Source organism: Ambystoma mexicanum, chromosome 2q (genome assembly GCF_040938575.1).
Source record: "Ambystoma mexicanum isolate Mex_15411 chromosome 2q, UKY_AmexF1_1, whole genome shotgun sequence".
NCBI classification, from domain to species: Eukaryota; Metazoa; Chordata; class Amphibia; order Caudata; family Ambystomatidae; genus Ambystoma; species Ambystoma mexicanum.
Window position 1 is genome coordinate 410,165,213 of NC_090924.1, and position 14,423 is coordinate 410,179,635.

Genomic DNA, 14,423 nt, shown 5'->3' on the forward strand with positions numbered 1-14,423 from the left:
GGCACAAAACATTTAATATGTGCTGTGGGTTAATTCTTGTGACTATTGTACTAGGATTGTAGGGATCTTCCGCGTGGGTTTGTTGTGAAAAAGAAAATGTATGATTTCACTTTCAAGCCAGGTTTGTTGTGGCCTGTAGGTCAATAGGCCAATGGGCGAACCAAAAACACAAAATGCTGGTGTGGGGCAATTATTTTGGTCATAGTGGGCCACCTTTTTGGCCAATGTGGGCAAGTTTGATGAGTTACCTCACTATGCGGCTAATAGTTTTGACCAGTGTTGCTGAATAAATATTCTTTAAAATGCACAATTTGCATCACATTTTATGAAAAACTCCCTCTTCGGTACAATTCAAATAGTGTCACAGAAGGAATGAATAGCCATTTGCAACTTTGGGCCACTTTTTCATTGGTGCCGAGACAATTTTATGCCCAGTCCAACCCAGCTAACGGCAAACATGAGCAAGAATAAAGCCCAAGTAATCAAAAATACTTATTTAAGAGTCAACTTTACATTTGGTTTGACAACCAAACCCTACAGCTACACCGCACGCCATGCCTCCACTTTTATTTTACAGTAATGGAGGTTTTGCAATGCGCCAACTTGGAGTACAATTCTCTTTGCAGCATGAGTGAAGTCGTGGAAAAGTGTAGGGTATGCAGGGAGGGAAAACAAAGTTGCAATGGCAATCGGTCATAATGCAAGTGGACAAGAATAATTCTTGAGTACAAATACAGCTTCATAAACATTTACAAAGGATGGATAAACTCTCAAACACTAAAAATAACTCTCAAGATTCACAGATTATGAGAGACTATCTGGCTACAAAAGCATATATATATGATCCCCCAAGCTGCTGTCACTAGCAGAGGAAATAGCTCAGAGACTTGCAAAGGCAACCTTCTCTTTGTCATTAAATCTTTTGTGGTTGGGTTCAGCCCTGATATCCATTGGCAGGTTATTTCAATGTTTATATTGAGGCAGAGCCACCAGTTTGACAGTTAAGTACTAGGTTGCAGTTCCACTGGCAGGTACACCAAAAGAACTTAGGCAGATCCACCAGGAAGTACAATGCCACAGCTAACTGGGTAACAGAAACGTCGACTCTGTATTGATTCCTTTTGATAGGTAGAATGTCAACTGGTTGAGGGTGGCTCATCTAGGATTTATCCTCGGTTCGGGTCTTCGTATGCTGGTGCTCATTTAGGTAGGTCTGGCATTCTGGAATGCTTTGTGGAGAGTGCAAAATGACTTCTCTTTCTGCACTTGCACATTCTGAATGCTCTCAAGGCCAAGTAGGACCGCCTCTCTCTTTCATGGTTATATTTGCCTTTCATTTCCATGTGGGCGCTTTGAAACACACATTACTTGATGTATAATCACCTTACAAATGCACAATACATAACTAAATACATTAGTGGTGATTCTTTGGAAAATGGGCAGCAATCTTAAAGTTTCCTTCTCGGTGGTGATTGCATTCCATGGTTTTGTTGCAACAATCATAATCATTCTTCTGTTCATCATTGAAGGTGTTATACTTAAGTCCACGGGATACCGCCAATTTTGGAGGCATCTATGTATGAAGTATGCTTTTTAATCATGTGTAGTTGATATGTTTTTGTTCTACATGGTCAATGTGTGAGATAAATGAAAGTTGGTATTCAAAAATAATTCATTGGTTCTTGGCTTTCCTGAAAGGAGTGAAACATGTACCCCACGATGGCGGCCAGAAAAATGGGAGTGACCTTGGATCTTGTGGTCCAAAACACTTGTCTAAAGGAAGTCTGAGATAGGGCAACTATCCAATTCCAATGAATATAAATCCAATGGGATTAGTCCCTTCCATCGACTTTGATGATTTTTGGGCGGTAAGTCAGTGGATTTACCTTCAGCAAATTCTCAACTCCAGGGCCACTCGCAGTATGGCAGAGCAGGAACACTGGTGGTAATTACGTTACCGCCATTTGTTTCCTGCTCCGCCATACTCGTAATGAGCCCCTATGTGTTTAATGACATCACAGAATGAAATAGCTATACATTACCTCTCATCTCATTATTGATGGATCAAATACAATCAGCTGACAAATAGGCTAAACTAGATTTGAAAGAGGCAACGTGTGCTTCCTCATCTCCGCCACTCCTTCTGACCCTGGCTTCTCGGCTGGATGGAACATCAGCTTTCCAGCATTCATTTAGTGTTAAGCTTGCTCTCTATGCCACTGCCGGCTCTGCGGTCTAGTGTGGCTCTGCCTCTCCAGGAGGTCTTCTGCACAGAGGTTTGACTCTGTGTAGGATTCAGTCTCCTCTCTGTGTAGGAGATTTCCCTCCATTCACAGTTCCTCTTGTGCTTAAATACGTCATTGTGATCGAAAGGGGTGTGTCATTCTTCCTTGGCTGTGGAGTTCAGACGAGATCCAGTAATACCTTGAACCAAAGAGTTGGAACAAATATCACTATTCGGTGAATTAAAAGTAGTATCACAAATAAAAGGGGTGTGTTGCTGTTCTTTGAATGTAGAGTTCAGGCGATATCCATCATCAACTGGAGGCAAAGAGATAGAAGAAATGCCACTGTTTGCTGGAGTCAAACATTCTTTCCAATTTTCATGCATTCAGGAATTGCATTCCGGACTGGGAGTTCCTTAACAGAATGGCAGTCCTTGACCCGAAGAAGGGAATCAGTCCCAGTGAGGTCCCACTTCACCAGATCTCTTGGTGGGTCTTGCTGAGCGGGCTCACCTCTCTAGCCTCAAAGGGGGAGGGGGTGCTCCACTCTGGGGAGAAGGGACAAATAGTCCAGTTTCCTCACAGGAAGCATAATCCTAAAGTAGAATAGTTTCAGAAACAATGGTGTTTGACTCCCATGGTACCAGGATCATTCTTTGAATCTCTATCCCAGTTATTAATGGAAAAAACGAGTTAGTCAAGGTAGCGGAACAGAAAACATTGGCTAAAGAAATACCAGCAACATATATAGAATATAGAGATGTGTTCTCTGAGAAAGAGGTTGCGAATGTATCACCAGATTAGATGTATGACTGTTTTATGGACATACTCCCCAACTCCGTGATTGCTCCTGAATGGATTTACACTAAAGGAGGAAACTGAATTTTAGAAATATCCAGATGAGAACTATAGAAAGCGATTCATAAATGCATTTAACATCACCAGCAACGGCTCCAACAATATCCATACCCAAAGAAGATGGGCAATTAAGACTATGGGCCTCATTAGGAGTTGGGCGGTATCCCGGTGGTAAATTCGATGGAATAACAATCCAACAGAATTACAGTTGTCGCCACTTGGTCTGGCCGAATTACCGGCGGATTACAAATCATGGTGGCGGTGTATATCCCAATTTTATATGAATCCATAGGACTCTTTGGAGCATTTTTGGCGGAATTACCGCAGTCGTTGAGACCCCTGTGAGTCAGTGTATTTCCTCTTGATTTAGTTTGCACCAGCTTCTGCCCAGCAGTACCTCTTTTATTGCTGGGTGTCGGAGTCAGTGTAAGATGTCATCAACATGTCTTGTTTCTCACAGTTCTCTTTGGTTCTCCTGTTGTACCCTACTTTCTTGGAGTCTTGGTTTCCCCGGAGCAGCAGCGCTCCACGGGCTGTTGTGGGGCTCAGCCTGTCATGCTGATTACATGATTGTCAGTCCCTCATGACTAGGAGCATCCCCCTTCGTTACACATTTGCGAAGGCCAGAGCCTCCTGCTCTCCAGCAGATTCTCTCCCTCTGGCTTGACGTTCCACTGTATTTGAGTCCCTCCATGGAATGCAAGGGAGGACTCCATTGGCCCACTTTGTGTAAAGAGGTGGAGACAAATGTAAGTCAGAATCCAAGCTTTCCACTTTAAGGGGGCCCTATATGTGTTTGCCCTGTTCATCACTCATATAACGAATACACATGGGGGGAGGTTGATGTAAGGGGAGGTGGGACTCAATCCCTACTAAGCCATTCTTTGTCCCCAAAAAGGGGTTACCTCCAGGGGGATCCCGATTGTCCTATCCCCTAGGGAGGATATTGCATAGCAGCTCACCTCCCTAGTCCCAAAGGGAGTTGGACACCCTTGTGTCGAAGGGGTGATTTCCCTGGATTTGTCACAGGAAGCGGTGGAGGGGTACCCCATTCCAAGATCGTGACCAGTAGTTGCCATTAGTTGTTGAAAGTGCTTCTGCATCAAAGCAGCCATTTTACATTCATAAGCAGGCAATAATAGCAGTACCATGTTTAATAATGATCTTCTTGGCATCAGCACTGTTGAAGATTTCTCAGAATATTCTTGCCAAAATTACTCATGATTCGGACACTTTCCCATTCCCTATCTCTACCATGCACCCATGCAATGGATTTTCATTTCCCTCCATGCACACTCTGTGAACTCCTTTCTCTGCAGACTTTCCTGCTCTCTTCTGTTATTTGCCATAGTGTGCTTGCAGAACCTTCCTTCTGCAAGAGAGCTAGTCTCATTCCCTCCTAGGAATTCCAATGGCCCGATCATCCCTTTCTATAGGATTATATCCAGAACCCACTTACACACCTGTAGTTTGAGAAACTAAGCAATCCACCAGAGCTAGAAATATGGAGCGAGTGCCAGTATTAATTGGAGTCTGTTGTATTGTTATACATGTTGCCACAAGAAGTTGTAACCTGGCTCTCCATTGTTGTCACTCTTTCTCCCTTGGTAGTTCAGGCTCGGGGTCATCGGCATAGCAGAGGAAAGGGGAGGATTAACATCCATTATTCCAAGATTTCTTTGAACGTGGTAGTGACTGCCAAATCTTTGTGTCTCCTGAAGTAATGTAAGAAACTGAGGATAAATAGTGCGCACAGTCCAATATTCTTCTTCTAGCTAGGTCCTTAAATGACTCTTGCGTACATCCATGCACATGGTTAGCACATCCACTTGCAAAACAGACACCCCTTCCACTTTGTTGTCCTCAATTTAGGTCTAATGTATGTTGATTTTATACACATTGCTACCTTGACTTTTAACCATGGGTCAAGGAAAGATATCAGGAGGCCCTACATATTCCCGCTCATGCCTACAATGCATGGATCTTGTCAGAAGGTTGAGAGTAGTTTCATAGTCATTCTCTTTGTTTCTGCATCACCAGACATGCCATGTTCATTATAATGTGTTGGATATTTCTAATTCAAAAAGATACCCCAGTGGCAAAACTCCCCTAAGTGACGTACCATAAAAGCTAACTCACTGGGCAGCCTCTTCAAAAGGCTGTAGTAAAGAACAAACATTAACCCAACATGCGTTGCTGTGTCGGTGTTAGGTAGTCACCCTCCAGTTGCAGGATATTGTCTTTGCAGTAGTCAACCACTGCATTGCACTGTCCTCAGAAACACTCCAGTTTATGGAGGTTTGAATTCCACTGAGTCAGCAATGCAGTTTGTAACTTGCATTAGGGAGCTGTTGAGACAAAAGCAGCTATCCTAACCCGTTTCAAGCACTGTGACTCCAGGACTTGGTGCTGAGATGTATTGGGAAGGTGACCCAAGTGTCTGGCGATAGCCATGAAATCTGTGCTTGAGCACTGGTCAACCTTTTTTTTAATTTATTTATTTACATAACGCCAAGACAAGCAAGCCTGTGGGCATCAGAGCACTCACAACAACATAGACAAACATTAATTCACAAGACTACACATGCCTGATCAGATAAAAAGATGAAAGTACATACCGAGTGCGTATGTAAATAGGTGAGTGTTCAGGAGACTTGAAGAACGCTAGGGACCCACAGCCCCTCAGTTGAAGCAGTAGAGCATTCCACAATTTCGGAGCTGCCTTAAAGAAGGCTCCCTTGGTCTCAGCATCCAATTTTGCTCAAGGGGCAAACCAAAGGTTTGTAAAATTAGATCTTAAGTTCTTGCGAACTGGCAACCTAGAGATGCTTTCTGAGAGGTAGCTTGAGCTAATACCAAATAGTCACTTATACGTTAATGTCAAACCTCAAAAGAGAATACATTCTTCCACTGGTAGCCAGGGGAGTCCTCTCCTGGCTTCCAATACATGCTCCCTCCTACCTCGCCCCTCAATTATGCAAACTGCGCTGTTCTGAATCATTTGCAGCTTTGAGAGCTCACGCTTACTGATTACTTGAAGTAGACTACTGCAATAGTCCAGTTTAGCATTCATTATTACTCCGGCTATCAGAGGCTTTGCTAGGAGAGGGCTAAGGGGGCTATAGCCCCTGGTCTTTTGGTTGTAGCCCCGGATAGAATCTCAGGAGCTACAACCAAAAGGCTAGCTAGCCCCGAGTCCTGACAGTTCCGATATCAGCGTAGCCCCGGGTCTTTTCCAGACCTAGCAACACCCCTGCTGGCTATCACAGTGCAGCTCCTGTAAGGCAAGAAAGGTCAAAACTGTCTTAAGAGTTTGAGAAAGTAGGTGGATGTGGAGACTATATTGTTTGCCTGCGCTTTCATGTTCTAGCGAAGAATAATGCCCAAGTGTTTACTTTTTTAAGAACTGAAATGGCGCACGCAGCCATGGGAAAGCTATTATATTCTGCACCTAGTTTAGTTAATCTGTTGGCTGTTCATGCAAGCATCAGCTTGGTTTTTGAGCCAGTCAGGACCATACGGTTGGTAATCATCCAATTCTGAATAAGGGTGTAAACTTGGTTGAAGAGTTCAGTGTCCCTCTCTAAATCACCCGAAATGGGGAGCAGGAACTGTGTGTCATCAGTGTAGTTGGTAAAAAGTATCCCCCTCTTATCCAGCAGTGCGAACAATGGCATGGTGAAGATATTATGCAGTGTGGGCAACAAACAGGATCCCTGCGGAAAATCATAGGGTAGTTTGACCACATGAGCTACTGTGGTTCTACTGAATACCCTAGCTAATCGGTCTGATAGAAAGGACTCTAACTAATTTGCTGCTGACAATGTGAAGTCAGCTGAGTGTATTAACCTTTCAACCAGAATAGTATGGTCAACCAGGTCGAATGCAGCCGATAGGTCCAGTAACATTAACAACCAAATACTGCCCTGATCCATTGCTTGCATTATATTTGCCTTTAAATCTAACAACGCTGTCTCTCGCCCATGTGCCTGACTGAAACCAAACTGGCACGTGCCCAATATGCTATTGTTCATGAGATGGTCCTGAATCTGCAAATATGCAGCTCTACCTAGGATTTTTAACATAAAAGGCACATTAGTAATAAGCCAATTGATAGTCACAATACTGGGGTCCAGAGATGGCTTTTTTTTAACAGGGAACAATCCACGCCTGACCCTCAGCAAAAGAGATGTTAATAAACTTGGTGATGATTGGTATCAATGCCAGCATGCATGCTTTCACCAGGATTGCCGGGCAATCATCGAATTTGCAAGTAGATGGTTTCAGCTGTGATACAGTACTAGTTATCTCAGTTTGTGACACTGGTCTGAACGTGAACACTCCCAGTGAGTTGCGTGAAAAGAGACCTTTACTGACTTCAGACATCTTTACCCTCAAAGTGGTCCAGTCTCATGTCTACTACTTCTAGAACATGCTTGACACGGTGTGGGACTGCAGTGCAAGTTGAAGTATCCTGGGTCGCAGGTAAGCCAGTGATGATGCAGGAATCAGGCTAGATCCAGGTCTGTATAAAAGGATGTTTCTTCATTGCTTCTTAGCTACAGCATAGGTAGAAGGTAGGAGAACAGGGTGGGTGCTTCCTTCAAGCATCATCTCTTACTCTCTAGTCCCAAACAGACATTTCAGGAATGCTGGGCACACCCAGGTTCTGCCTACATCACAGTATTCTATAGGGCCTGTGATCTCATGCACGAATCACACTCACAGTCAAGTACATAAATCACTAGACATGTGAAACAGCATTGACTCAGAATTTTCAAGCAGGGATCAATGAAGCCAAAAAGCCATCTCAAGTCTCGGTTTTCCACAAAGGACTTGGGCAGCAAATCTACTGCCAACATTACAGCAAGGTTGTCAATAATGAGACACATTTTTACACATTTTCTCTTATATTTTGTTACATGCTCAAACACACTACCAGCTGCCCCTCCTCTGCCTGCATTCTTCCTTTCCTCTCCTTCCCCAGAAGCTCAATGTCTCCAGAGCTCTGGTTCTCTCTATGCTGGACTATTGCAACCGCCTCTTTCTAAATCAGCCGCATCTTCTCTCTGCCCTCTGCAACTTATCCAGAACAGGACAGCGAGACTTATCCTTGGCCTCAAGCCCAGGGACGGTATCTCTCCAGGACTGAAATCTCTGCACTGGCTCCCAGTAGCTGCAAGGATTAAGTTCAAAACCCTCTGCATCGTCCACAAGGCCTTCTGGGATCTGGGGCCTCAATACCTTCAACTATCTCTTCCTAAATATCTTCCTTCTCGAGCTCTTCGCTCATCCACCTCCAACTCCCTCAGGGTCAGTCTGTTCTCCAAGCAACGAGTTGGTGGTAGATCTCCTTCAGCTTATGCCTCCCTCTGGAACAGCCTCCCTGCCTCCCTTAAACTTGAGGAGAACCATCTCCAGTTCAGGAAGCACCTCAAAACCTTTCTCTTTGATTCTGCTTTTTCTCCTCCTCTGGCTGTTACCGGAACTGCAATGGCTACCTGGACACCCTCTGATGTCGGGCCCAGGTCCCTCCCCTGCCAGTGTCACACCCCTGCACTGCCCACCTGGCAACCCCCACACTTTGGGACTGTTTCTGTATCCCTACAGTTCCCCTACCAGCCCTTAACACCTGATGTCTGCACGGTTCTACGTGATTTAATCGCCACACTTTTCATCGCGGGGTTTTTTGCCGCGATTTTTGTTTCGAAAAAAAACATCAAATTTTTTTCTTTTTTGGGGGGGTAACCACCCCAACCCCCCTTTCTTTTTTTTCTTTTTTTTACATCCCGAACACCCAAACTGATTTTTAAAAAAATGTACCCCCCCAAAAAATTCAAATCACGGCAAAAAAACCAGCGACGAAAAGTGCGGTGATGAAATGACGGTATACCGTCTGCACTTACCCATGCACTTGCCACATGCTGGTCGTTACTTTACTTATTGTTATTATCTATTGCCTTGTACAGCACTGTCCCTTCCCCCTTCCCACCCACTTCTGTGATCTGAATGACACCTGGCCTAGTAGGATCGTTGTCCGTCCTCCCTTTGTTCCCCTCCCTTGTCTCGTTGCGCCTTGAAACACTTGTATATAGGCACGTTATAAATGCCATATCATATCATATAACCAAGCCTGGCAATTTTAGCCCTTCAGTAAGATCGGAGTGCATTCTTTTACTTGTGGTATAAGCACATGTTGCAAGCTGGCTGTTTATCTCTCTCTCTTCACCTCCCCTGCCTCCATCCTCCCCTGTCACCACCTTCATTATTCCCTGTGGAATACTCCTCCCATACCTCATTTGTCTGCCTCCTCTCACCGAACCCATAATTAACTATTATTTATTCTTAACTGATGTGTTTTCCCCTCCTTATGCCTGCACTGACATTTTAAATGTTCCTGCGTGTTTCTGAATGAGCTCTCTCTTCAATGTACATTGTGGGCAACACTATGTGTAGATTGTTTTCTTTTTGGGGGTACCCCCTTACACCAACCCGTTCCCCAAAAACAGAAGCAATTGCACAAGGGTTCTACCGAACTCTTAAGTGCTCTACCTAAACGTGTTAAAGGACTTTGCGTCAATCAGGTCTATGAACTCTGGCTGTGGGCTACTACTGCTTGGTGCAACCCACCCTGGACATCATTGTTGACAAATACTATGCATTAAATAAATGCACAGAAAAACAATGCACGTGGTAATGCCGGTGAGCTGTTTCAATGCACATCTTTCCCAAATGTCTTTTTCTGTTCATTGAAGTGTCTGTGGCCCTCATGAAAGAGGGGAGAGAAGGATTTGAGTTTGTCCACATGCTTCTTCGGCAGCTGCACAGCCAAAATTGAATTTAATGTTAGAAGGCTTACTAACATGCCAAGTCATTGTTCATGTCTTGTGTTAGGTATTGAAAGGCTCTGAGAATTTTAAAACCATCACCTTCGTCAGTACAATGGCTGGGACCTCCTGTGAACTTTCCATTCCTTCCGACAACTTCAATCAACAGTACATTATCGCAGGTAAGCATTCTCTGGCGATGGATCAGTCCCACTCAAAGTTACTGTGGTATTTTTGTAAACAAATGTGCCTCCACGTTCCCTTCTCAGTTTCATATCCAAAAAATGTTTGCATACATAATAACAATGGGGGTATTTTTAATGTCACTTTCTGATAAATATATGAAAATCGGTGTCAAGACCAACCAGGAAAACGTTTAACTCAAAATAGCAATGGAGCTGTTTTTCAATGTCACACTCCATTAAATATTGTCACAGTAGGTCATAAAATCCATCCAGACATCATGAAACAAAAGAACATTCTTAAATCTTATTGAGGCATTACAGACCAGAAGAGAGAGCTGTAACAGATTAAATAGGCCTACTGCTGAGCTATGAGTTTGAGGAGAAGCTGATGCTGCGTAATGAGGGTAAGGGATGATAACACCTGTGACAGCCCCCTATCAAGGACTTAATCAGCATTCTAGGTTACAAATTTTATGGTATGATATGATAAGTCATTTATAACGCGCCTGTACACAAGTGTTACTAGCCGTGAGAAGACAAGGAAGGGGAGACAAAGGCACGACAAAATAAACAATCTTACTAGGCCTTGTGTCATTCAGATCGTGCAAGTGCAGGGGGAAGGGAGAGAGAGTGCCAGGGGAGGTTAAGGGAGCGTGCAAAAGCAAAGCTCAAGTAAGTCACCAGGGGTGGCTGGTTCTAAGTAAGTGCAAGGACGCAGGAGACTGTAGTGTTGCAGATACAGTTCCTAGTGCCGGAGGCAGTGCATGGGGCTACTGGTCATGAAGGAGCCTGATCCACATAAGTCTCAGAGGAAGGCCAGGTAACCAGTTAGTGCAGCAGACAAGAACATCAACAGGGGAGAGAGAGAGAGAGAGAGAGAGAGAGAGAGAGAGAGAAAGCAGAAGCGAAAAGGAAGGTCTTGATTTGCTTCCGGAACCTGGTCCTGCTCAAGTTTGAGAGAGGCAGGGAGGCTGTTCCAGAGGGAGGCACCAGCCAAGGAGAGACATCTACCCCCCACTCTCAGCCTAGAGAAGCGTCTGACCGTAAGAGAGTTGGAGGTGGGTGAGCAGAAGGTTCGAGAAGGAATGTGCTTAGGAAGAGAGAGTTGGATGTAGTGTGATCCCCAGCCCCAGAAAGCCTTGTGGACAATGCAGAGGGTCTTGAACTTGATCATGGCAGCCACCGGGAGCCTTTGGAGAGGTTTCAGGGCTGGAGTGATACAATCCCTGGGCTTGATACCAAGGACAAGTCTTGCAGTCCTGTTCCGGATTAGTTGCAGAGGGCGAACAGCAGAGGCAGGCAGATTTAGAAAGAGGCTGTTGCAGTAGTCCAGCCCGATAGAACCAGCGCTCAGGAGACAGTGAGCTTCTGGGGGAAAGTGAGAAAAAGAAGAATACATTTGAAGAGGTGCAGCTGGTAGTGGGTCTTCTTAGAGACACCGTGATGTGAGGAGAGGAGTAGAGGGTAGAGTTGAAGATGAAATCAAAGTTTTTTACCTTGCAGGAAGGCACAGGTAGAGGCTCCAAGGAGGGCACCCAGGGTGAAAGAGGGAAAGAGGGAGTAGGGGTCCCAGTGAGAAGGATCCCAGTCTTATTGGCATTCAGGCAGAGATCATTTGAGGCACACCATTCCTGAATCGCTGATAGACAAACAGGAATGAGTGAGAGAGGAGAAGAGGTTGTGGAGAGCCTGAAGGAGAGCTGAGTGTCCTTCGCATAACACTGAAAGTTAGGAGAGAAGGTAGAGATGAGATGGGCCACAGGTGCAAAGTAAAGGTTGAAGAGCCAGGGTGAGAGGTTAGAACCTTGAGGAACACTACATGTGGAGAGAGAAGTGGTGGAGAGAAAGGACCCCTGTTGGACCTGGGAGGGTCGATCAGAGAGGAACGAGGTCAACCAGGCTAGGGAATGATCCATGATGCCCATGTTGTCACAGAGACGATTGATCAGAATGGTGTGGTTAACCAATGTCGAAAGCATAGGAAAGATCAAGGAGGATGAGGACAGAAGGAAGGCTACAGTCGAGACTTGAGAGCAGGTCTTCATGGGTGTTCAGGAGAGCAGTTTCCGTGCTTCTGGCTGCTCTAAAGCCACACTGATGGTCATGGAGACAACCAACAGATTCGATATGGAGACTATGATGGGAGATGGGCAGCTTTTCCAAGAGTTTGCACAGGAAAGGACTGATAGAGATCAGGCAGTAGTTTGTTGGAGAGCAAGGATCAGCAGAAGGCTTCTTCAGGAGGGGGTGCACAAGGGTGTGCTTTACGGGGGAGGGGAAAGTTCCTGTGGCAAAAGAGTGATTGCAGAAAACAGCCAAGGCTGAAGCCAGGGTGTCGATGTGGTCCTTGATGGTTCTGGAGGAGCAGGGGAGCACCTGCTTGGATGATACTTTCATAGATCAGACTTGTCTAGAAACATCGTCAGGAGTGAAAAGGGGGAAAGAGGAGAACAGAGGAAGACAGGGAGTGGAGGCCGGAGAGGGGCCGAGAGAGGTAGAGGGCAAGGAAGAGGAGAGAGTGGACAGGATGTCCCGAGTGTTAGTGGTGAAGTGAGAAACCAGTGCTGTGCAGAGGCCCTGGGAGGGAACAGGAGAGGTGGGGGATGCAGCAGGATTGGCCGGCTCCTTGTAGGTTTTTAAGAGTTTGGCTGTGTTGTTAGAGGCCGCAGGGATGTGTGCTTAGAAGTAGGCTCTTGGACAGGCAGACCGTCTGTATAGCCTTTTGAGCAGGTGACAGGCCATTTTGTCACACAATGCACCTTATGCCCCCCACTTCTTCTTGGCCACCCCACACTTGCTGGGGGGGGGGGTTGTAGGAACTAGTTTGGAGTAAGTTCTTGGAACCTTGTAGTGAACATTATCCTGTCAGAATGGTGACTAAGGCAGACACTGCGCATTCGTGAGGATAATTGGGAGAGGAAACATCAGTCTTTACAATGTTGTGTATGGCCTTTTGGTGACCTCTTGCTTACAATAGCCCCCAACATTCCAAATGTTACATTTAAAGTTTAAGCCCTCACACGCAGGCTAAGCTGGGTCGGAATGGCCCTGGAGCCCTTGTTAACACCTGAAAGCAGGAAGGGCATCTAGCAAGGTTTATTGGCCCATAATGCCTGGTACGGGCCAAGAGGTCTATAAAGCTATTCATGCCACGCTTTAAAGTATACAGTATATATGTTACTAGTCCCTCAGTCAATTCCCTGAGACCACCCAAGGGGTTTTAGTACATACATCTGCCTGGTCCATTGCATGGAATTGGCATCATATTTTCACCTCACTGCCATAAATATTGTAATGTGGGGGGTATGAACAATCTCTGGGTTTTAGGAACCATTCAATGGGCAATACTATAGCCAAAATGACGAGTTACCAGGCTGTGGGGATGGTAACGCACTACGGCCTGAGTAAGGCTTCTGGGGTTTACGTCCTAGGGTGCTTATAGGCATTTATTTCTTTGACAAAACAGGCTGCGACAAGCACGCGATCTGTTCTTTTAATCAAATACCAATCCAACATGACTGCCATGGAAATGTAAGCGACGCTCCAGTTGGTGCCTCTCTTCCATTCCCATGGTGACTGTTGGACTTTAGAGGATTGTAGCAGCACAAACTGGATGCTAATATTTCTTAGAAACTGTGGATGGTCAAATGAGAACACTATGTGAACATTGCAGTGGTTATGATGTTGGTGATTATTGATGAGGCAAGAATGGGTAAAGAGAATTGAAATTGTTTCTTTTTGCTCGATTCTAAATCTAATTTAAAGCTAAATCATCTGATTGACAAGTATTGAGCTCTGAAAATGAGGAGGGAAAAAGGATGGGATTAGTGGGAGAAGAGGGAAAGGCAAGATGTGATAGCCAAGATTTTGAGGTCTGCATCTTGGAAGCAGCAGCGATCTGTGTTCGAGGGAGAATCTAATTGAGCTGGGTCGGGACACGCAGTGTTTGTTTTTTAACTCTGGGGAGTTCCCAGGAGTTATGCTCTGATGAATACAAATGAGTTTCATTCTGTGACTATGACTAGATGTATCTGGCTTGGATTTGACTAAAGATGAAGAGTGCTGATTATGCAAAGGGGAAATTATATTAATATTCAAAAATTCAGTTCCTTCTGAACTTGTCGGCCCCCTCTGTTCTACTGTCTGTTTATAAAAACACATCTCTTCCGGTAAGGTGGGTGACCAGGTCTTTGCCTCCTTTAAATCAAATAGGAGAGTCAGACAGGGTTGTCCATTAGCGCCTTTACTATTTATAATATTGCTGGCAGAATTTGAGTCATGTCTGGTTGGTCATCAACATGCAGCACCTTCTCCTAATGGTAGAAATG

The 14,423-nt window shown here is 45.0% G+C and overlaps 1 protein-coding gene across 1 annotated transcript in view; it reads left to right on the plus strand.

The window, feature by feature from the left end:
* The window catches only part of LOC138569457 (metalloproteinase inhibitor 1-like), a 105,415-nt gene that overhangs the window by 55,326 nt on the left and 35,666 nt on the right, over positions 1-14,423 (plus strand). The window contains exon 4 of the mRNA XM_069647439.1: positions 9,978-10,092. Within this exon, the coding sequence (XP_069503540.1) occupies positions 9,978-10,092 (115 nt within the window). The remainder of the gene's footprint in view (positions 1-9,977; positions 10,093-14,423) is intronic.